The 25,142-nt window shown below is 43.4% G+C and overlaps 1 protein-coding gene across 27 annotated transcripts in view; it reads right to left on the bottom strand.

The window, feature by feature from the left end:
* The window catches only part of NRXN3 (neurexin 3), a 1,680,301-nt gene that overhangs the window by 1,556,256 nt on the left and 98,903 nt on the right, over positions 1-25,142 (bottom strand). For all 27 annotated transcript variants that reach the window (XM_064375089.1, XM_064375093.1, XM_012476808.3 and 24 more), the window contains exon 3: positions 18,925-18,942. In XM_064375089.1, coding sequence (XP_064231159.1) covers positions 18,925-18,942 — 18 coding nt within the window. The remainder of the gene's footprint in view (positions 1-18,924; positions 18,943-25,142) is intronic.

The following is a 25,142-nucleotide window of genomic DNA, read 5'->3' as shown; positions in this document are numbered from 1 at the left end:
GATTACCATACAACTTTTTTTCTCTAGATAAGTCTTTTCTACAAAAATTGAATCATATGGAATATAACAAATAAGTTCCTGCTTGCAATCGTTGCTCAGACAACCTGGAACTGTTTCTATCACTGTCATCTTAGCCCAGGGACAATGATATCACTTCTTCCACTTCTCCTCCACCATCTTTCCTAGAAAGTCCTCCACTTGATCAGGGAGGCCTAGCCCAGCACTGAATGGGTTATAAAAGGTATGCAAAGTCCCAGCAAACAGAGAAGAGAACCTCTGGCTATATGGTTATGGAAGTCAAACAGGGAAATTGAGAGCTCCTTGGTTCAGGAGAGCACAAGCCTTGATAAATCTATTAAAAAAAGAAAAGATTTTCAACCAGGAACCAATTACACCAGTTATTTGCTCTTGTATTGGTTCTGTTATTACTGGAGATACTTGACAATATTCAAATAACTCCAGAGAACATTTACTCTGAGCAAAATTTAGGGATATTGGGGATTAATAAAGGAAAAAAACCCTCTAAAGTATGGAAACCTCTAAATGTTTTTGGAGATTACTGGAGATTTAGAAAAGTAATCAGAGGCAAAATATAGGTCAAGTGACTGACTTTTAAAAGATCAATGATATATTAAATACACAGATACACATGCCATCAATGTCATGGGGTCTATTTTTTAAGCAAATTTCATTAAACTATAATAATATTTTAAATAGTTACAGTGTTTGTTGCTCTAGGACCAGGATAAATACGCATGGAAGAATGAGATCATGACAAAACAAGTCATTCTCGTGATTTGTTTTGTTCAAAAAATTTATTTTGGGTCTTTTGTTGGGGAAGGGGATAGTATGAACAGAAGAGAAAAGGCCCTAGACTTGGTTAAGAGAAACTTCCACAGAAATAACTGTTCTTAAAATGCCTGGTGGAGTATGTGGAAAGGGGAACAGGAACAGAATAGATGTATGAATTCAGTAGGTGACCTTCGTAAGAGTGGCTCACACGTGTAATCCTAGCAATTTGGGACATCAAGCAGGAGAATAGCTTGAGTCCAGGAGTTCAAAACCACCCTGGGCAATGTAGCGAAACTCTGTCTCTACAAAATAAAAACTTAAAAATTCGCTGGGGGTGGTGCTGCATGCCTGCAGCTCCAGCTACTCGGGTGGGCATTGAGGTAGGAGGATTGCTTGAGCCAAGAAGTTCGAGGCTGCAATGAGCTATGATCATACCACCTCACTCTAGCCTGAGTGACAGAGCAAGACCTCATCTCAAAAAAAAAAAAAAAGAAAAGAGATAGAGGAAAACAAAAATAAGAATGATCCGAAGAGCTACCTAAGAGTCAAATAGGGGATGAAAAAAGGCAAACATTTTACTCTTGAGATTAAAGATGTTTGGCAGCTGCAGGAAGAAGTGAGTAGGAAAGAGATGAAGTCTTCATTTGACCCACATAAATATGTTTTAGATTTACCAGATAAAGAGTGAACAGGACATCTGGTAGTAAGAGGGGATTCAAACCTCGTAAAAACCCCTACAGTTGCGCCTTATCTTATGTGCTTCCCAAAGTGTATTTCACTGACCATCTACATCAGCCACCTTGAGTGCTCGTTAAAAACAAAAATCTTGAGTTTCGCCAAAGACCTAATGATTCAGAATTTTTGGGAGGAGTGAGGGCCAGATCTGAATTTTAAACGAGTTGCCCAAGTGATTCCTATGCTTACTAGAACTTGAGAGCTACCTCTTTGGAGTGGCATATAAATCAAATTTTGGTAAATTAAATCGTATAATAAATGCACTAAGGGGAATTGGATATTTAATAGAACCCTGCAGTGGATCCTTTTGTAAAGGGAAGAATCCTTTTAAAATGCAAATAACTCACCACCTGTGTTTTTAAAACTCAAATATGTACGTATCAGGTTTTATTAAACTACATATGTAGTTGCAGTATTGCCACTCAAATAAAACGCTGATATTCTTCAACTTATAAAAACCTGAGATAGAAATACTAGGCCAGAAAAGGAGATATGCCATCCTGATGTCAAAACTTTGGTTTTATAGGCAATAAAGCAAACTGCATATGAATCAGTGTGACAGGAAACAGGACTGGGGGGGAAACCATGTAACCATAATATGGTTTGTCTTATTTTTCTTTTTGAGAAAAGAAGTTTCTTCCACTTTCAAGGGCTTTTACATCAGTACATTTTCTTGCACAAACCTGTCCTCAGAGCTTGCAGAGTTAAAAACTGGAAACCAAGAATTCCATCATGCCCAGGTCTATTTTGAAATTCTGCTTCTCCGCCTTCTACCTCAAAACACTCCTACTTGCTGCTAAAAATCTCAAGCCCCTCAAGAGTGAATGGAAGAACTAATAACCAATCATCCAAACAATTCATATATCTACCACATGCATAGACTGAATAAGGTAGTGGGGCTACAGGGAAGTGTGGGACACCACCCCTGACCTCTAGAGTTCAGTCTAGCTGGGAAGGTGTGCATGTGCTTATGTTTCTACACACACAACACACACATTTGACACATATACTGATAACTGACAGTGATGCATAGGGGTTAAGATCAAGAACCTCAGAGCCAGATTTGATTTCCAACTCCGCTAACTTTCTAACTTGTGACCTTAGGAAAGTTGTTAAATATCTCTTTGCCTTGATTTTCCTATCATAAAATTTGAATAATAATGCCTACCTCAAAGGTTATTTTGAGGATTAATTAAAGTATATAAATTTGTGCTTACACATGATAAGAGCTTTTTTTTTTTTTTTTTGAGGCGGAGTTTCCCTCTGCCACCCAGGCTGGAGTGCAATGGGGTGATCTCAGCTTATTGCAACCTCTGCCTCCTGGATTCAAGTGATTCTCCTGCCTCAGCCTTCTGAGTAGCTAGGATTACAGGTGTGTGCCACCACGCCTGGCTACATTTGAATTTTTAGTAGAGACGGGGTTTTGCCATGTTGACCAGGCTGGTCTCAAACTCCTGACCACAGGTGATCTGCCTGCCTTGGCCTCCCAAAGTGCTGGGATTACAGGCGTGAGCCACGGCCCCTGGCCTGACAAGAACTTTATAAGTGTTGTTGATGATGTTATTTTTATTATGCTATGAAAATATACTGACGTATAAGACAATACCTATTATAATACCTGACAGACAATAGGTGTTCAGTGTGTGTTTGATGATTGAATGAAAACTGAATAGATAATTGCTAAGTGTCAAATGATTAATTCAGACAATAAGATCTGTAGGGACTAGAAAGAGGGTCCCAGGTGCTTAGAAAAGGTTTCTGGAAGACAGAGGAATTTTAAACAGGTCCTGGCAAATAATTTAGGGTTTAGATGGAGGACTTTCCAGGTAGCAGCATGATCTCCCAGGATCATAAAGTGCATTGGTAAGGACTTTTCTGTTCAGCTTTTCAGAAGCAACCAGAACACTGCCGGGCACCCAGTTGGGATGTAATAGCATGCTATACAAACAAAGGAATGAACACATATTCATAGTTCACGTGAGGAAAAAGTGAAAGATGATCCTAAGAATCAGAGTATGGAGGTCTTGCGTTTCAAGGCTAAGCAAAGTGGACTTGATCTTGTTGCTGATGGGACACATCAAGGGATCACGAGCAAAACGATAAACCCAAGGATGATGATATTGAAGAAGATTATTTTTGCAATACTGTGGACAAGATGGATTAGAGGAAAAGAGACAGCGGCAGAGAGATCAGTTACAGGGGAAGGGCCTATATTAGTATCATGGCAGCAGGAAAGAAAAGGAAAAAGAGGATTGAATAGGCTTTGGTGATGGATGAGATGCTTAGGAGAGGGGTGGATGGGAGACCAGGGGAAACAGTAACAGAAATAGGAAGGTGGGATGGGGTAGGGAGACAGATTCAAGGTGGTGGGGATGAGTTCTGTTTGACGTATAAAGAACTGAAAGGAGGAATCAGTCAAACCAAAGATCAAAGGCACCAAATGTGCCTTTAAAAATGCAGGACTACAGTCTGAGAGAGAGTCAGGACAAATATTAATGTAAGGGCTTCTCACAGCCCCTTCATGGACAAGAGGGTCAGCACCTGTGTAAGTGAATGACACCTCAAAGGAAAAGGGGATGGAGCCTTTAGTCTTAACCCAGGAGAAGTTGGGAGATATTAAGATATCCTGGAGACTCTTTTTTTTCTGAGCATATTCAACATTAAGATATAAACACTGAAATAATTTTATATTCAAAAAAAGAAAAAGGAACTATATGGCTTTCCAACATAAATTATAGAAAATAATGCTTGAAAAATCTTAACTGAGGAGGATATAATTAGCAAGAAAGGAAACAGAATCTACACTAGGTATGTGTTCTGGGTGTTGTTAATGAGGAAGGGGTAAAAATGAAGATGGGCCTTCTAGTTGACCTCAGAAACAGGTCAAATGGCATGCCCATCAGCAGCAATCTCCCAGGCCACACTGTGACCAGCACCTGGCTGAGTTTGGAATTTGGCATTTATTCTGGGCTTGATATTCCAGGGCTGCCAAAAGAAAAGTCACAGGCTAAAACAGGGGTTCACGGAAACAGAAGGGACCATACCTTTCTAAAATAGACTCACCATCTATGACTCAAAATCCAGCACCATTAAAGTTCACCTAAGGATGAACAGGAGGTGGGCTGGGATGACCTTTTGATAGGCAGGAAATTAAGGATTGCCAACGTAGAATTCTTATGGAACTACAATTCCTTTTTTTAAAAAATGTTTACAAAAATACAAAAAATGCAACGGAAGTGTCTCCTGTTTGATGTCACACCCTGAAAAAGTGCTACTCCAGCTGGATACCAACAATATGTCTGATATTTTCACCCTTCCGCCTCCCTCTTTCTAGTCCTATTAATATATTCCACCCTTCTTGTGCCTGCCTATCTGTGGGGCACAAGTTCTCAGGGTATAGAGAGGAATAAGAAGAGAAAAAGATCACCAGGAGGTAAGACATACAAAGTTGAAATTGCCTTAGAATAGACTGCAAATCATATGTAAATTATATGCAAAGTACACGTAAGGCCCTCTAAACTATGTTCCACCCTTTGGGAAAATCCCCATGGAGATAGCTATAGCTGCTTTTGCAGCTCAGGAAAATGGAAATGGCTATGAAAGCAAAGTCATTTGTAAGCGGCTGTGGCCATCATGAAGCCTGTCATGAGAATGACTAATACAGAGAATAGAAACCATTTACTGAAACAGGCTAGAGGAAGATGTAATGTTCAGGAACCAGGCCAGAAGTTGAAGGTCTCCATCATTTAAGCTAATACTGTCTCCCTCAAATCTATAATATCCCACCCACCTCAGACGGTTTTCAAATCCATCCTTCTTTCCTTCCCCCTGGCTGGGTAATTGGTGAAAGTATTTCAGGGGAAGGATGGAAGTCACTCACGGAGGGAGAAAAAAAGATAAAGATTCAGAAAAAAAAAAAAGTTATCTCTGCCAAGACTTTTATTTCACTTGCTTTCAGAGTAACTTTTATCCCAGTGAAAAATCCACATATATCATCTCTTTTTTTTCATAGTGAAGTAGAGAAATTAAATGTCACTAATTGCTGCAAGTGCCAAGTGCCAACGATGAATTCTTATGAAGCCACAAGGACTTTTTAAATGAGTAATTACATAAAATCAGAAGGTCATGGAAACATTCACCTGATGTTTCTGGAAGAACTAGGGAGATATTGAAGGGGAAAGAGGGTGGGCCCCCCAAAATACAGAAGCCAGTGTCTGTAGGGTGACCAAGAATTTGGAAAGCAGAGAAGGGGAAAAACACCTCATGTTGTTCAGATTTACATTTTAAAGAAGAAAGGGGCTTAATAACCCCCCAAAATGACCTGGGAAAGGAAGAATTTCATCTTCCAGTTGAAATACACATCTTGACATTTTAAGTACTAAAGAAAAGAAATTCCGTTAACTTGGTAAAGAGAATTACAATAACAGCTAATATTTGTTGGTTATTTATGACAGACAAGGCATGGCTATGTGTTATCTCATAAAATACAACTCTATGGGAAAGACATTGCTATACCATCAATTTTACACGTGAGAAAACCGAGGCTGAGAGCTAAAGTCACACTACCTTAGTGAGGGGTGAAGTGAGGACTCTGCACCAGCAGATGGACTTTCCAGCCTGTGATGGTAACCATGACACTAGTTACCCTCACTAATTCAGTGCTAATGGAGAGGAGAGGAGGCTTATCTCAGAGAATCCAGAAGCAAAAAATAGTGACTAGACATCAACTTCATTTATGACCCTGGCCCAGCATGGTTTAAAAGAGCTGGGAAGCCCTTTTAAGTGGCTGTCTTCTGCCTCTCCTCAATCTTCCTCTGCAGAATCTACTAAAACATGAAATTCTTCCTTCCCCAAGTTATCCAGTGGCATAAAGCCACTTCTCTCTTTAAAATGCAAATTTCAACATGAGACACCCTCAGACTCCTCAGTCATGGATACTGTCATGTGTGAGATCATCAGGGCAGCCAGGCTAAAGGTCTCTCCTCCAAGACAGGGGCACGTACAGGAGCTTTTGAATAGAGAAAGACAGAGACATGTAGGCTGAAGAAGTCTGCCACCATGGGCGGGAGAGAGGGCACAAGGAACAGGGTGGAACTGAGAAAAAGAATGCTTATGGGAAAGGGGAAAGGTCTGAAGAAACCTTCTACCTAAGTCCTTTTTTTTTTTTTTTTTTTTTTGAGACAAGGTCTAACTCTGTTGCCCAGGCTGGAGTGCAGTGGCACAGTCATGGCTCACTACAGCCTCAAACTCCTGGGCTCAAGCAATCCTCCCATCTCAGCCTCCTGAGTAGCTGAGATTACAGGCAAAATCTGTAATTTCGTCTTAGACCAGCCCTTCCCTGAGTAATTCCATGAACTTCACTGTAAACTTAAATATCCTTTTTCTGCCCAGGCTTCACTAGTTCCTTATAGCAGAGCCTAGGCCTGCTCCACATCTGGATCAATGACATGTCTGAAGTCATTCATGGCATGCTATCTGGATGCTGCAATGACCTAAACCTGAAAATAATTTGTTAGATATAAGAATTAGGGTCCAGGCCGGGCGCGGTGGCTCATGTCTGTAATCCCAGCACTTTGGGAGGCCGAGGCAGGTGGATCACGAGGTCAAGAGATCGAGACCATCCTGTCAACATGGTGAAACCCCATCTCTATTAAAAATACAAAAAATTAGCTGGGCATGGTGGCGCATGCCTGTAATCCCAGCTACTCAGAAGGCTGAGGCAGGAGAATTGCCTGAACCCAGGAGGCGGAGGTTGCGGTGAGCCGAGATCGCGCCATTGCACTCCAGCCTGGGTAACAAGAGCGAAACTCCATCTGAAAACAAACAAACAAAAAAACAAAAAACAAAAAAAAAATTAGGGTCCAAATGGATGAGAACGGGCAAAAGTGAAATTTAATTTTAAAGCCTAAATGTAAATGTTGGCACTTAAGTGCAATCCTCTGCCCTCAACCAACCAAAATAAAAGTGTTCAACAGTCTCCCCTTTTCTCAGCATTGTCTGTACCAGACGTAGGGTTTTGGTTCAGTGTATGTTGCCGTACATTAGGAGAGGCATTAATCAAGTGGGGTATTCATTCCAAAGGACAATACCTAGGATCATGAGGGACCCAAAACATGTCGACATGCAGAACAGCTCAAGGAACTACTATGTGCAGCCCAAACAAGAGAGAGCTAGGTAAGAACATGAAAGCTACCATCAAGCGTTTTTAAAGTTGTACATGCATGATGAAAAAGAAAGCAAGCACATTTGGCATGAACAGAGAGTAAAATAATAAAGAAAAAAATTTCATTTGCCAGAAATGCCATAGAAAAGAATCAGAATGAGGTTGTAAGAGATAACTACCAAAAAGTCCTCCCAACTCTAAGATTCTTTGCCTCTATGAATTCAGAGGATCTCTAAAGAGACCAAGAAACATAATTGGGCTGAACTGTATTAAACTGCTGATGAGTGATTGGTTTTGACCTATAAAAATGGTGGTTTCAAATGGTTGAAATCCCCAGAGAACACTACCCATAATCAGAATGGTAGGCTTCAACAATAGCCTGCCACCACTACAGTCAAGCTATACAAAGCTTCAAATAATCACCTAACAGCAATTATGAGCTAACACACAGGATAATCAACTGTTTACATATAGGGTTTTGGCTCTTCTACCAGCTTTACACAGCACTGAGAATGGATCAAATAGTTGGACTGATGATGATGATTTCCAGAGACACAGAAGAGAGAGATCCTGCTATTAATTCTTCAAGATAGGGGTTGTCCAGATTCCAGCCTCTGGGTTTTGCCCTTCCATGATATCACCATGTTCATCCTCACCACCTAGTCTTGTGTAGTATGTAATCATACAAGCCCACTCACTCACTGTTTGCCACTAGACCAATATTGTTCTTATGGCATGGTGGCTGGACTGAACAGAATGGGTTACTTCCTATCATGCCCATGAGTAACCAACAGCTTCTGAATGGCCTAACTACAGGGCAGGGGGAAAGAATGTCTGCAGCATATTTCCAAGCTATTCCATCTCTTAATGGGGAAGAAGTGATGAGGTTTCCTCATGCATTAATGCCATGGAAGACAGAGACAAATGTAGTTATGCCCATCACTCTAAGGGCTAAAGGATCAGCAGTGATGACTTAGAAAAGAATCATTCTAAAGGAAAGAAAGTCTTAGCTCTCCAGCTGTCATGAACTTTCCTAAAATCATTCATGAATGACACGAAGCCAAAAGGGACAGCTGATGCACGAGATAAAAGCACTGTACCCAAACAGACCATAGTGTGCTAGATTTTCAAAATCCAAGCTGGATTTAACAAAGTCAAAGAATGATCCCAAGCTTTAGTCAAATAAACCAACTGCACAAGTCCAGAAGGGGGAGAGAAATGGCTTAGCAACAGGGCACACAAAAATAGTAAAGGCTTTCATTGACATTAAGTTCAATTAATACTATAATCTTTTTTATTAAGGCTAAGATATTTGGTGTTGTCATTAATAGATGTCTAGTCTAGAAAAAGGGTATCCTGGGACCACTCTATGATGAACTGATCCCAGTCATGTTCATGATACTTTATGTGGTGTGGGCATCCTTCTTTGGAAAGGACACAGAAAATAAAATCTGTCATTTTTCAGAGAACAGTGACCTGGAAGAAAGAATTTAAACCCCTCGCAGGAGAATGTCTAAGAAGACTGGAGATGTTTTAGCTTTTAGAAAAGAAGATCCTTAAAGACAAAAGCCCTGTCTTCAAACACTGGGAGTGTAATTAGAGTATTCTGTGTGTCTCCAAGGGCTGGAAGCCATACAGGTAGTGGAGGCTATAGCAACTTGGGATAAGAAAGCACTTTCAAACATTCAGTGCTGTTGGAATGGAATGGAAAAGCTAAAGGAGCAATGAGTTACTCATCTCTGACACGGTCCAAGCCAAGTCTGAATTAACTCCTACAGAAGAGATTCAAAAATTAGGTGCACAGAAAGCCTTGACAATCGGGCCTCTTCCTTCCCGGAAATGTTGATTCTAACCACAGTTTTTTGAGAACAAACAATGTGACAGACAGGGCGATACAGGCATGGATAAGTCTCTGTTCTCAAAGAGTAAGACACTGCTGCCCTTCAAGTGCCCACAGTTGCAGATAAGGGGGCCAGAAAATACACAGCTGACTATAGTGTATCATCATGACGGCTTTACTAGCCCTATGACCTAAAAGCCATGGGGAACTCAGAGGAAGATCATCATCCCATCCTCCCTTCTACCTCCTCTTCACAGTCTCTGACACTACCCATAATATATGTGGGGATATAAAATTGTGGTGAAGAGTGAAGCTTTCAAGGCCCTTCACCTTCATGATGACTTGACTTTAAGACACTGATTCTCAAACTTTGGTTATATTAGAACCACCTGGGAGAACCATCTTAATTTAAGGAGCCAGAATCTCATTCAATAGCTCTCCAAGTGATTCTAATGCATACCAGAGTTTGCAAACCACTGCTCTCAACCATCCAAAGCCTGGATTCAAATCCCAGCTCCACCTCTCACTAACGGCGGGACTTCTGAGCAAGTTAACTTTTCTGTGCTTCCTTCTGCCTCTCATCTGAAAAGTATCTGTAAAATGTCCTGCCTCTCATCTGTAAAATATCCTTTCAGAATCACTGGGACAAATCCGCATATGGAATACACTTAGCACAGTTCCATAGGAAGGGTTCAAAAGCATGTAGTTATTGCTGTCATTATTTAGGGGACTGGTCTATCTATGTCCTCTCTCTGCCCTGCCCTCCATCTCTTGCCAACACCATTTCTCTAATAAGCTGGCAGCATTAGCAGACCACCTGCCCAGTGCATCCTCGGATGCCTCCCTACGTGGTCACAGTCAGCTAAGCTACCCGACAAAGGGACCCACTGCCCTGGACTCTCAGCTGCATTCCACCTCCTCACCCCTCCTGAGCCCAACAAACTGACAAGCTTAGCCTTGTCCTTACCACACCTCCCTATGCAGTCTGCAGACTGGGAGGGTCTCCAGGGCCGTCCCAAACTAGCTGTGTGGCTTAGCTGAGTAGCGTGGGAGGTTTGTTGCCTCATTTCCCCCTCCTGGACAGGGAGGGAGCTGGTCTAGAATAGTCTCTCAATGCCTCATCAATGACATTTTGAGCAGTGCAAACTTTTGAATGAGGCTCTCCTGCATATCATGGCATGTTTAGCATTCATTGCCCCTTCCCTCTAAATGCTGCTGCTGCCCTCAACACTGGAACAGCAAATAAACACCTCTGCCCATTTGGCAGGGGCAGGGGCAGGGGCAGGATAATTCATGGTTTCTCCAGCTAAAACTCTGGCCTTGCCCTCCAGAACTGGGAAATGAAATGTGACCATAACAAATACCCCAGTGGGTCTGCCTGTCTAAGACAATAAAGGAGGGATTTCAAAAGGCTCTAGAAAAAGCACCAAGGCCCAGTGATCTGCGTCCCTGAGTGAGCCAACGCTGGAGGCAGGACGAGAAGCAGCTCCTTACTCACACTTACTCATCAAGAACAGCTACGGGAGCCGGGGGGGTCTTCCTGGGCCCTAGCCAGGCAATTGGCTGGGAGCTGAGCACTGTTAGCCCAGCTGAGGGCCCCCTTCCAATCTAATTACACGCAATGGAGGTAGATTTCCCTGCAGCCTGCATCTCCCACTGAGCCAAGCCCAAGATGGGCACTGAATAAAGATTTATTCAATTACCTTCTGTCTCAGGGTGAACCCCAATAAAAAGCGAACTTTCTTTCAGCGGGATGTGGGATAAAACTAAGAGCCGAGTCCTAAGCACCGCTGATTCATTCAGGAAGTTTTATTCTGTGCCTGCGATGTATTGGCACTGTTCTGGGCCAGGAGGACACAATTGTAAACAGCAGTGTGCCTTTGTGGAGCGTACACTCTAGTGGAACTCCCTAGGAGATGTCTCCTGGGCCACACTTCCAGGGTTTGCATTCTGTTCCACCACTTTTTACTGAGTTGTATCAGTGAGTTACTTATTGTACCTGAGTCTCAGTTTGTTTCTGGGTGAAATGGGCCAAACAGCAATTTACCTCCTAGGGATGTCAGAAGCATTAAATGAGGCATGCAAAACTTAACATTTCCATTCCTGGCTCAAAATACAAGCTCAAAAATGTCAAGTGTGTTTTCCAATAAGGTAATAAGGAAGAAAAGCAAGAGGGACTATTGCCCCAAAGAATAGCAAAGAAAAAACAAAGTATCTTATAGGCATTACCGGAGTTAGGAGGTTTAGTCTTTGGTAGTGGAGAAGGCATTCTCCTGGTTGTTATTCCACAAGGTATCTCAGTCACATGGTCTAAGCATAGAGCCTCAGAATCAAAGAAGCCTGAAAGCTCATCTGCCTCTAATTTATCAGGTTAAAGAAAAGAAGCCTATTGCCCAGAGAGGTTACCTGACTTGCCCAAGGGTGTACAGCTCTTGAGAAAAGTGGCAGAACTACCAAGCAGAAATTCCAGACCAGAATTTACATTCTGAAACTTACCATACCTGCTTCTGACTTGGGCAAAGGATGCAATGTCTTGGAGCCCCAGGTCCTTCATTTGTGAAGTGGTAGATGCCTGGCACACTGTGGGTTCTCTATAAAACACTGGTCTCCTTTGCCCCCTTTTACTGGTTCCTAAGCCCCACTTGAGAACAATGGCTGGGATCTAAGTTTGAGGGATCTCTTCACTGGAAGCGCAAAGGGCAGGACAGATAGGAGAGAACGTGCAACAGGAGAGAGAACAGCAGGTGTGTCTGGGGAGGGTCTACAGCACTGCACAGGAGTAGGCCTCCAGACAATCACGGAGACCAAGACACAGCTACAAGGGGGGGTTGGTTTTCCATTTTTTAAAAAACTTTCTGGGCCAAAGTATCTTCATCTATAAAATGGAGACGTGCTCAAAAGATCAAATGAGATAGCTTATGTGAACCCCGAAAATTTGAGACAAGTCTCAGTTCATTTAGAAACTTGATTTTGCTGAGGTTGGGGATGCACTCTGACACAGCTTCAGCCCAAGGGGGTCAGGGAACAGCTTGGCTTTATACATTTTAGGGAGGCATGAGACATCAATCAATATATGTAAAAAGTATATTGGTTTTATATATGTAAAAAGTACATTGAAAAGCAACTTGAAGCAAAGGCAGAAAGCAGGGAGGGGGCTTCCAAGTCACAAATAGGTGAGAGACGAAAGGTTGCATTTTTTTGAGTTCCTGATTAGCCTTTCCAAAGGAGGCAATTGGATATCTCAGTGAGCAGAGGGCTGGCTTTGAATAGAAAGAGAGGCAGGTTTCCCCTAAGCAGCTCCCAGCTTGACTTTTCCCTTGAGCTTAGTGATTTCGGGACCCCAGGATTTATTTTTCTTTCACATTTATAATAATAGCCACTTTATATATGGTTATGTGCCAGGCAATGTTCTAAAGACTTTACATGCACAAGCTCACAATCTTCGAAACAACTCCATGGGACAGGTTCTCTTATTGTCCCCATTTTGCTGGTGAAAGAAGTGGAACCCCACAAAGGTAAAGTAACTTGAATAGGTCACAGTGCATTGATTGAGACAGCTTGTCTACCAGGCATCTGTCTCTAACCCAGAGGTAGCAAACTTTTGTTTAATAAAGAGCCAGAAGGTAAACACTTTAGGGGCTGTGTAAGGCTCTATCACAACTATGCAACCCTGCCTGTGCAGCTCAAAAGTAGCCAAAGACAGGCCAGACGCGGTGGCTCACACCTGTAATCCCAGCACTTTGGGAGGCTGAGGCAGGTGGTTCACAGGAGGTCAGGGGTTCGAGACCAGCCTGGCCAATATGGTGAAACCCCATCTCTACTAAAAATTAAAAAATTTGCTGGGTGTGATGGTGCATACCTGTAATCCCAGCTACTCGAGAGGCTGAGGCAGGAGAATCACTTGAACCCAGGAGGCGGAGGTTGCGGTGAGCTGAGATTATGCCATTACATGCCAGCCTGAGTGACGAGAGCAAAACTCTATCTCAAAAAAAAAAAAGTAGCCGGAGACAATGCATAAAGGAATAGGTGTGGCTACATTCCAAAAGAACTTTATGAGCATGGAAATTCAAATTTCATATAATTTTTGTCTTACAAATTGTTTGTCTTTTGACTATTTCCAGCCATTTAAAAATATAAAACCCATTCTTAGCTTTCAAACCATATAAATCCAGGCCACAAGCTGAATTTGACCCTCAAGCTGTAGTTTGCCAACTCCTGCTCCATATGCTGTCTCGTCTTGTATCTACATGAAAGATGTAAGGTGTCAGACGGAGTGTGCCTGAACAGTGACCAGCGCAGACTAAGTGGTCAATAAATATGCATTCTTGTTCCCTTCCCTAATCTCATTCTCCTTCTTCTTCCCGCCAACCAGATCAGATATCTCATTCTGTGCCCAGCACAGGAGAGGAAGATGAGGGCTTTAGCGAGGTGAACTGCAACTTCTCGGTAAAGACAGCCCTGTGGGCCCCAAAGGGGAGGAGAGAATGGGAATTTGAGGTCAGTGTGGCTCAAACTTCAATGAGTATACACTTAGAGGCCCTGATAAAATGCAGATTCGGATTCAGCAGGCCTGAGAGCCTGGTCAGTCCTGCAGGTCACCCTGTGAGCAACAAGGTTCAAGTGCATCCCCTTCATGTCCACAAACACAAATCAGACTCGTGATGTCTCTAGACTATGGGTTCAGAACAGTGTTCTTCAGGCTGGACTGAGTGACTCCCTGGAGACAGGGAAGGACCCAGGACACATAATCAGGTCCCTTCCCCAAGGACAGCCTGAGATGACTTACAATAGAGGAGGAAGACAACACGGGGCGGGGACCAAGAGCGGGTAGGGGAAGGCTCCTGCAAAGGCGTCTGTTCCTTTGGCAACAGCAGACGGAGGCCTCCCCAGGGCCCAGCAGACAGGAGCCCCTCCCGCCGTGCCTGCCAGGGCTCTGATGGACGGAAGCAGGAGGCCTATTTCCTCATCGGGCCTCTGAATAACTAGGGCACTTCCACAAGGTCACAGTTATTCATTTAAATTCCAGGTCTAATCAGCAGGCAGAGCCTGCAAAATTATCCCTTCTGAGGAGAGAGGCTGTCATTGGAGCACCATAAACAGCCCCTCCAGGCAGGAGGGAGACGCACTGCGGGAGGGGAGAAGAAGGGCCTCACACCCATAGGTCCCAGAATTGTTCCCTGGGCTCTAACCCATGACTCTTCCCTCTTCCTCACTTCCAAATGGCTTCCAGACAGTTCTGGAACAGGCAAAAGGCAGGGGAGGGTTAAAAGCAGGGCAGAGATGCCTACCTCTGCCCTAAAGCAACCCAGGAAGACCAGTGACAAATCCCAGTGTACAAAAGCATGGGATAAGGTACCTGACAGGGGTCCCTGCCAGGCCACAAATGGGTTACATGGCCTTGGACAGGTCCCTTCCCTTCTTGGTCCTCAGTTTGCACTCCTCGGACAGGATACCCGTTAAGCTCTACCACGTCTTGGAACCTACAAACAAAATCCTCCATGTGTTTGTGGCCATACTTCTTGTTCAACAGAGATTTTTGAGGTTAAGCTCTGCCATGTGCTGTGCAAAGAGCTGGGTACACAGACACAAATAGGACACAGCCTGGCCTATAGCTCGAAAGGCAGGGTCTGGAAGAACAAGAGCACAAGCTTTGAAGACAGACAGATCCGGGATCCTGGCCTAGTCACCAGCAGGAGGAGACCCGGGCAAACTACTGAAGCTCCCTGCGGCAACTTTTCTTCCTCTGTGCTGGGGATGGTAACACCAACCCGGAGGGGCTGATGTGGAGGGTCAAGAGAATGCAGGGGAGGTGTCAGAGCGGGGCTCCCTGGGCCTCTTCAGCACCTGCCAACTGCTTACTGTTACTGTTATTGTTCTGAATCTCCTCCCCAAAGACTAGGAGGAGGAGATATGGATTTCACCCCATGAAATGGAAGAAAATGTGCCTGCCCCTTTTTCCTGGGTGCCCTGGGCTCATGCTCCGAGTCCCCATTCTGTCTCTGGGAACTTGGGAAAGGTGCTGCCTACCAGGCCCCATCTCAGACTGTTTTACAGTAGGGTTACTTCTGACTCATCTCCTCCACACGTAAAATCAATCAATTAATCAATCGTCCCTTTATCGTCTTCCAGCGGCCTCTGGGTAAATAGTTACATTAGCTCATAAAATCCCCAATTTGTCTTCCTGAGGGGAAGGAAAAAGAAGTCAGAGAACCACTAAGGGCTTCTTGTTTCAGAACCACAGCGCTGCTGGCTCCAGAATGCCTGGCCAGGGACTCAGAGAGGAAGGAGGGCCCCACTGACCTCAGCAGGGCCAGGCACGCTCAGGCCACCTCCTGCCACATCCAGGACTACAAGAGAAGGGTCCAAACCAGTGATTTGCTTCAGGCTCAGAAACCACAAAAAAGCAAGGGGTTGGTGGGGCTACAAGATTGGCAATCAGCCCTTGACACTTCAAGGACAGAATGAAGAGCAGGAGATGTGAAATTAGGCTGTAATCCCCTCTTGGCCCTGTCACTCAACAGCTGGGTGACTGTTACACATCAGTTAACTTCCTTGGGCCTCAATTTCCTCAGCACTGAAATGGGGCTCAGGCCACACCCCTCAGGGGGATAAGAGAACCACATGAGATAGCAGCCACGAAATTGAAATGGTGTGGGTCAGGCTGGTCATAGCTGCTGTTATCTGAGGAAGGGTTGAGGGCCTATGTTAACTTCTCTTCCCAGGTCCACAAGGGGCGTGGTTTCAAAGGCAGAACTTCCCAGCACCATACCTCTATCCACCCGCCCTCCCCAGTCGGGAAGCCTAGAGTTCTTTGTCTAATTTTCCCATGGGTGGGAAGGTAGACTGCCCAGGTGAGCTTCCTTTGTTTAGAAAGCCCACGAAAAGTTCTGGGAGGACTGTGGGCCGGGCAGCCAATCCGATATCAAAGTCAAAAATCAATCATTCCAGTGGAAGTTTAAAGGAACTCTTCTCATGGGACAAGAACCTGAATAGGACAGGAGTAATTCCCAGATTAAAAGCCCCCTGCCTCTTACCTGTGCAGACTCCATCTCTGGATCCCCTCCCATGACAGTGTGGGTGCTCTCTCTCTCTCTTTGCATAATAAATCACTTTTCTGCAAAGCTCTTTGGGTCTGATATTTACTTAAACAATATCACTGTGCTGCCTGGGTCTCCTCCCCATTCTTGGGTGAGTGAGAGCCCAAGGACCTGGAAAAAACATATCTGATCAGGGAACAGTGAGTGTCACTGGAACACCCCCACAGCCCTGCTCCTGTCCCCAGGTTACAGGGTGACTCACAGACCTCTACCCCTTTGAAAGGATGGAAGAAGGCCTACGGGTCCCTGGGTTTCACTCTGCCACGCTATCTCATCCAGGACCAATATGGTGCATGTATGAGCACTAGAAAAAGATGCCCCTTTGGTCAGAAGCAGCCTCATGGGCACAGGCTTGGCAAGACGAACACAGGTTGGATTCGCACCTCAATTTGCCCCCTTGGCTGAGAGGCCCTATGCAGGGCCCAGCTCTATGTGGTAACCCCTGGACACATCTCTGCTGGGACCCAGAAAGAGAAGCCACATTGCACTTTACAAACAAAACGAGGTGTTAGGCTTACTCCCTCGCTTCCTTGAGGTTTCCCAGCAAATATCATCTTATCAGAGGGTACTTCCCTGACTACCTATTGTAAATTAGGGACTTCTCCTCTATCCTGCTTCAATTTCCTCCACAGCACTTCTCACCCACCTCCAGATTCTATATATATGCAATACATACAAAATATACATATATGTGTGTATATATGCATGCACATAAAGTATATGTATACATACACACATATGTGTGTGTCTGTGTGTACGTTTTAGTTCACTGTCTGCCTCTGCCTAAAATAAAAGGCCCATGAGGGCACTGATTGTCTTCTGTTTTGTTCACTGTTTTGTCCCCATGGCCTAGAACAGTTCCTGGAACGCAAATATTTGTTGAGTGAGTGATTGCACTAAAATATTATTAAATAGAAATAATAAATTTAATGGCATCTTCCTAGGAAATGCTGTCCTGGGCTTTGGTTCAAATACCAATTATTTTCAAAGGTAGGGGGCAGGCAGGAAGAAATGGAGAGAAACTCTCTGCATTAAGTAGAATAGCTCTATTCTTCTTTTATGTTGTGTAAGAGCCCACATAGAACAACCATCAGAAGAACCCTACTGAAGTCTGGTAGATTATTTTGGATGTTTAAGACAAATAAAAGATAAATTCATTTGGAAACAGGGCTGCTAATAAAGAAAATGTCACATTATCTCTAAGCAAAAACAAACAAATAAGCAATAGTCTCATTAGGAAATATTTACAAAATCTTCAATTACTGAGAATTTTCACTGATAGGTCCCAGCATTTTCCAATGGAGTGAGAATCAGAAGTTCACATCCCAGGGCTACCATGACAAGCTCTATGACCATGGGCAAAACTGTTTAACCTAACAGACCCTAAATTCCTGTACATTAAAATGAATATAATGATACCTATCTTGTATTAATGCTACAAACATTAAATGTTAAAAGGACTAAACAAGAAAACACATGAAAATACCTAAGATGATACTCCCTTCCTATTTAATTATTCTTCTTAACTCAAAGTGCTAGCCAGTTCAGAATAGTCTCAAAACCATTCTAAGTCTTCTGATACTTATCCATGAAGGGTTGCATCAGTTCGCATGGTTTTATGTATGTGTATGTGCACATAAATGTGTCTGTACACATACAATGCTTAAAACCAGGACTCTGCATGAAAACACACTTTAAAAAGAGAAAGGCATAATTATTATAAAGGGGATTATTTTATTTTTCCATTGACAAAAACCATTTATTCAAACCATCCCTTTTTTTTCCACAGTGAACATGTATTATTTATATAACCATGAAAAAATAAATATTGCTGATTTCATTGTAAAAAAGATATTTCTTAGAATAAAAAGAAAGAAATCTCCTTTCACCCACATCATATTTTCCATGGTAAGTATGTCATATCTTCTACTTTCAACCACATGAATCTGGAGAAGATAAGCAGATGTATGGAAGACAAAGCAAAAATTGTTCATTAAATTGGGGAAGACATATCTAAGAACATCTTTACAAATACTTTCCCCAAAATGCTCATTTTCTGAATCACCCAGAAATACTAATGAGAAGGAAGAGATTATAGTAAGCATGAGAACCATATTCCTTTGGTTTTAAAATGGTTTTTCAAAACCAATACAAATCCATCAATTTGAGGCATTTCTTCTAAACCTAGATCAGTGACAATGCAATATACTCAGAATTAAGTCTCACTCAGACTCAAACCATGCACAATATAGCAGAGGGGAAATTCTCACAGCAGCTGTGCAAACACAAAGACTCACCTGGACCTTGACTGACATCTGTGGCAGCATTTTCAAAGGGCGGGAAAAGGAGAGAGGAGAAAGAAGGGGAGAAAAAGGAAGAAGACTGTTAGCAGCACACACACACAATGCCATGTGCCCTTGCATGACTATCACGTTCATGCAAGCCCCAAAGGTGCTCAGCTTCTGAGCACTTAGTTCTACCTTCACCCAAAACCACCCATGCAAGCCGAGGAGCCAAGCTCCTTTTTCACTGTGCATGTAGCAAGAGAGGTAAGCTTCACATCTGTCCGGAAAGACATCATCCTGGAATCAGATAGGGCTTCAAAAAGCCAAGCAGACTGGAATCCTGCAAGAATATTAATTAAAATATTCTGGTTGATTTCTGCACACTGACACCAAAGCAAATCCTCCTCCTCCTCTTCGGATACCAAACACTGGACATGAAGTCAAGCAAGGTTTCCCAGCAGAGAGAAAAAGTAATAATGAACCACTCCCTTGAGAAACAAAGCAAAAGAAGCATAAGAATTAAGAGCAAGTTATAGCATTACTCACCACACAGGACTTGAAGGACATAAGATCACAAAATATTTACAATTCCTCCCCTCCCCACTATACTCAGTGACCATTCTTCATCACAGACAACAGTGTGTGTACGTGAGATTGTGTGTGGTAGATCATCCACCATACAAATTGAAATCCTGCCTCCTCCTTTAATTGTTTTCCTTGCTTCTCACCCCATCACTAATGACAGAAATTGCCATTTGAAATCACTTTTGACAACTATGAATAAACACCCAACCCTAGAAAGGTTAACATTTGAATTAAGCCAATGAACTTCCAAAAAATGAAGAACAGTTTATTCCTATCAGCTCCAGGAACAATATAATTTCTTCCTCCTTCCCTCAGATGTGAAATAGAATTGTGCTGGGGAAGCATGACCCAGAGCAGCCCAAGGCACTGTTAAAACCCTAGACCCAACCTGAGAGCATATTCTACAGCAGAGGAGAGGGAATAAGGGGCTGCTTCAGGAAACCACTGACCATTCTGGTAGTCTGTGATAACTCACTTAGAATCACTGAACGGTGGATCTGGAGTAGCCATAGACGCGGAGTACTCAGTTTAGTTCTTTTTTGTTAAGACGGAGGATGAAAAAAGTGGAGAGACCTGTACAAGGTCACACAGCTACTTCAGGGGCAGAGACTAGAAAATATTCAGAAGCTGAATCTCTTGAATCCCACCCAGTCCATCATTCATTCAACTGAAGCCTAGGTCCCTCAAGAGAGAACAGGCCCTGATTAAGTTTGCAGATTAAAGTGATCATGCTGAAGCTTTGGAGAAGCTGGGTGAGCATCTCCCACCTACCCCATGAGTGGGTCATGGTTTATTCTCTGTGCCTCTAATTTGCTGCCTGAACAAGATGGGTAATGTTCTTCAAGCCAACCAATAATGAAACACCTGCAATCAGATTTGTAAAGCTCCAATGTGTCCTTAGGGCTCTTGCCCCAGGAAAATCCAGGTGCTGACCAACGAAGCTGTGCCCCAGAATGAAAAAGAAACATACCCATAGCAACAGCCGAGCACTTCTCTAGTGCCCACCCTGCCTTCCCTAGAAGCTGTATCTGCCCAAAGAAACTTGTAGAAAACTCTGACTCATCCCTCAGCCACACCCCCATTCAGGTTTTCTAGTGTGTTAGATTTAGGGATGAGGGGCAGGAAGAAGAGAAGAGGTGGAAAGGGAAAATATGTTGTATAAATAACTAGGCAGGGTCATTAACTGTAACTGATGAATTGCCTAGAATAGCAGTTATTAAAATACCCCTTAATTAAACAGGATATCAAACTATTTACATGTGGTGGAGTTCTGTGGCTGGAGAATGTCAACACCATTTTTCACACAAACAGGCTCTTTGGGGACACCAAGTCTCAGGGAGACAGAATTTCTTGGAACTCCAAAGATTTTTCAATACTGGCTACTTACCTACTAGGGGATGTGGTTACAGTCTTAAACTTAGGAGACAGACAGGTCTGGGTTCAAATCCCAGCCTGTCTGTGGCCTTGGACCCATCACTAAACTTCTAAGAGTTATCTTCCTCCGCTGTAAAATGAGAATGACAGCAGAGCCTCCCTCATGGGGGTGTTCTAAGAATTAAATGAGGTTAAATACTTGTAAAGCACTGAACTAAATACAAAGCAAATGCTACATAAACGTTAGCGACTCTGATTGTTACCGCTTTGAATTACTGCAGATGGAAATATCAAAATATATTGACCAGATGGCTAACTGGAAACACCAAGAGATGACAGGAATGAAGCCAGTGATTTTGGTTCCACTTTTCTACCTACGAATAAGGACATCTGCTCCAGATCTCCCCTCGCTCTGGTTCTTTCCCACCCCATTCCTCAGCGTGAAGTGAAGGAGTGAACAGAAGCAAGGATCAAAACAAATTCCATCCTTATTTCTTTTGTTTTCCCTCCTCAGCTCTCAATTTGGCATAGTTCTAGTCCTGTCTGTAAAAAATACTGCACCTATTCTTGTCAAAGAGGGGAAACATGGCCACCAAAACCAAACAAACAAAACCCTCTGGCTGGGGATCAAGGTCCAAGCTCCGTTCCTAGCTGTGGCAGTGACCTGGAGGCAGGGTTGAGCATTATTCCAACTTTAGGAATAGAGACACTCTATCACCTGGCCCCTGGCCCAAGAAGCAGCGAGTGACCTGAATCTCTGGACTCAATTCTGACTGACAGAATGAAATGGCAAAGGCAAGAGGCAGACGAAGGAGGGGGATGGCTAGCAAGCGGGGATCAAAACCTTAGCAGTGTCCATCTGCCAAACTGCCTGTCCAGCATCTTTTTCCTCTTCTTGTAACAACCCTCAGTTGTCTTCCAGGGAACCCCCACTTCCCACCCTTAGCCCATGTGGTTTGGTAGAGGTGACTCCCACTCCCACTTGAGCTCCAAGGGTAGCAGTCATGTGACTCAGGTCAGGTCTTGAGAATATTCTGTCTCCAATAATTGGCTCAAGAACAGACATGTGACCCAAACTCAACCAATGAGAGTCTTCCCAGGGAATTTTACTGGAATCATCAGGAAATGGGGTGCTTTCATTTCTCTGGAGCTGCCATATTCCATCTTTGTTACCATATGAAGACAGCTTACCTAAAAATGTGGGGAGCATAAAAGAAAACAGCTTTCCTTAATATAGTAAGGGGATTAAGATGACCTAGAACCAAATCCCAGTTCTACTCCCTCATCTAGAGGCAAGTGTCTTAGCTTCTCTGAGCCTCAAACTTATCATGTATAAATGGAGACACTAAAAGTATCTATTTCCGTGAGTTTTATCAATGAAGGTCATCTATTCACCATTCAATACATATTGACTGAGCATCTACTATAGGCCAGACTCTGCTTTAAACATTGGAGATATGAACATTGAATGAAACAGACAATACTCTTGGGTTTTAATACGAATAAAAACAGATACATAATGACAAATAGTGATTGGAACCAAGAAGAAAGGAAAAGCAGAGTAAATGCCAGTAGAGTATCCCCATTTTAGAGAAGGTAGTTAAAGAAGGTCTTTCTGAGGAAGTAATATTTGAGCTGATATCTGAAGAAGGTGAGAAACACTCTTATGTATACCTGACAAAGACTATTCAGGCAGGGGAATAGCAAATACGAAATATCTAGGCTGTACCTGCTCAGTTAGTTATTTCGACTGTTATGACAGAAAAACCAAGGACTGGCTCACATTACCTTCCCCCTCCCACCTTCCTACCTCTACCACTCACATACATCCTCTGTAGGTAACAGGTACTCAAGAAATACTCAAGGGGAAAAAATAATCCTGATGAAAACTAGCTCTGGCCCAGTTGCAGCCACCTCCCTTAGGATCTCCATGCTCTAAACAAGAGAAACAAAACAGGAAAGAAAGAATTGGAAACCCACCTCCATCTTTCACCCACTCTCTTCAGCATCGCAACCAGGGAAGAAGTAAATTAGGGCATTCCCGCCTCCACTCAGAACCCCACGGACACTTATTGCATATGCAACAATAACTTCAGCCGCAAGTGCATATGCTCAGCATGATTATTCTCAAGTCCAAAGAAAACAATTTGCTGCAGTTTGGAAAACTTGGTTCTTCTACCTGATATGGTTTGGCTGTGTCTCCATCCAAATCTCATCTTGAATTGTAGTTCCCATAATCCTCACAAGTCATTGGAGGGACCCCGTGAGAGATGATTTAATCATGGGGCAGTTACCCTCATGCTGTTCTTGTGATAGTGAATGAGTTCTCATGAGATCTGATGGATTTATAAGGGGCTTTCCCCCCTTTTGCTCAGCACTTCTCTGTCCTGCCTCTAGGTGAAGGACATGTTTGCTTCCCCTTTTGCCATGATTGTAAGATTCCTGAGGCCTCCCTAGCCCTGCAGAACTGAGAGTCAATTAAACCTCTTTTCTTTATAAATTACCCAGTCTCAGGCATTCCTTTACAGCAGCATAAGAATGAACTAATACATAACCATTGGGGGGAAAAGAAAGGAGATTCACTGCTACCTCAGTTGGGGTAGCTCTCCCACCTCACCCTTCATTTGTACTAGATCATCAGGACAGGTATGAGTCCAAGATTTCCCCAACTTGCTACTTCAACTCCCCCATGCCACTGGAGGAGCTCTGGGGAGCATGGGACAGGTTGCACAGCCAGCCTCCTGGAGGCAAGTCCCAGTCAAATCTTCTGGGATCCCACCTGGTGAACTCTGCCTTGAGACTGACCTATTTTCTAGGAGAGAAAATAGAATATGGATTTAAATGCAGTGGCACTCTGGAAAACTACAGGCCCAGCAGTATGAGAAAATAAAACAGCAGGAGGTAGCTGAGGAAGTGTGCTGGCACAGGGGAAAATGCCACTGCCCCTAGATCAATCGTACCTAGTTTGTCAAATGCCTTTTCTTCTGCAATCTGCCCCCACTTTTTGGCCATTAAAAATTAATATATACATATATATACACACATATTTACCTATGTATTTCCTCAGGCCAGTCCTGGGGCCCTGTGCTGCTCCCCCATACACAGACCCCATCTGGTCTAACAGTAGCACCCACAGGCAGAGGGAGCTGTGCAGATGAGAGCCTCAGAAATGGGGAAGCAGCAAGGCAAGGGGTCAGAAACACCTTTAGCTGCATCCCTTCTGTGTCTGTCTGCCTTCCTTCTATGTGACAAGAGGAGGGGCTTGGGGTTGATTTTTATAATACTCTTATCCTCTCATATAGGAAGGTAGTAAAACCACCAGCTAACATTGACTGAGGGCTGTCAATGTGCTAGGCACTGTTCTAAGTGCCTCACAGCAACCCGATGAGGTAGAAACTATTACCGCACTCATTTTACAGATAAGGAAATTGAGGCACAGAAAGCTTGGGTAACTGGCCAAAAGTCTGTAGAACCAGAACCTGAATCCTGGAAATCCAGCTGTGGATTCCCCTTTCTGTCAATCACCATTCTGGCAGTATCACCCCATCAGAGGGTAAACATGAAGACAAAATTGGATGAAAGTAATATTAATCCTAACAAAGCTCATATTTATTAAGTGCTTTCTGTGTGCTGTGATACAGGCTGGGGTATGTGTATAGGAAAGCAGGGCTGGGCCCCAGGACTGGGCTGAGGAAATATCTATGTAAATATGTGTGTATACATATCTGTATATTGATTTTTTAATGGACAAAAAGTAGGGGTGAACTGCAGAAGAAAAGACAGTTTAAAGCCAGATAAGATTGATTTAAGGGAATTGGCATCCTCTCCTAGGTCATAGGCATCATCTTATTTAATTCTCATTATAACCCTAACAGGAAAACACATTATTCATCCTATTTTACAGATAAGAAAACTAGGACCTAGAGAGGATGCACTATGATTATATATCTCAGACTCAGTTGCACACCAGGTAAGGGTCAAACTATATTTTTGAATATAAGAGCAAACCAGGACAGAAACCATCTGACCCATGGAGCTACAAATTAGGTATGAGAATATTAGGCACCTCACAGAAGTAAGAAAAACATATTACAAGGGACAGAGGAAAGGGGTAAATGCAGTAATGCCATAGACCTGAATGACTGGCGCCCCTGCCCTGGGCTGTAAGTTTTAGAGGGCCGTACTCTGTTCATTCTGCAGCCACATCCCAGCCCAGGACCTGAAGAGTCCACAGGTCAAATAGATATTTCCACCTAGAGCCAGCAACACTT

The sequence above is a fragment of the Aotus nancymaae genome, unplaced genomic scaffold (genome assembly GCF_030222135.1).
Source record: "Aotus nancymaae isolate 86718 unplaced genomic scaffold, 86718_ANA_hifiasm-v0.15.2.pri h1tg000011l, whole genome shotgun sequence".
NCBI classification, from domain to species: Eukaryota; Metazoa; Chordata; class Mammalia; order Primates; family Aotidae; genus Aotus; species Aotus nancymaae.
This window is presented reverse-complemented; position numbering and strand designations above follow the sequence as displayed.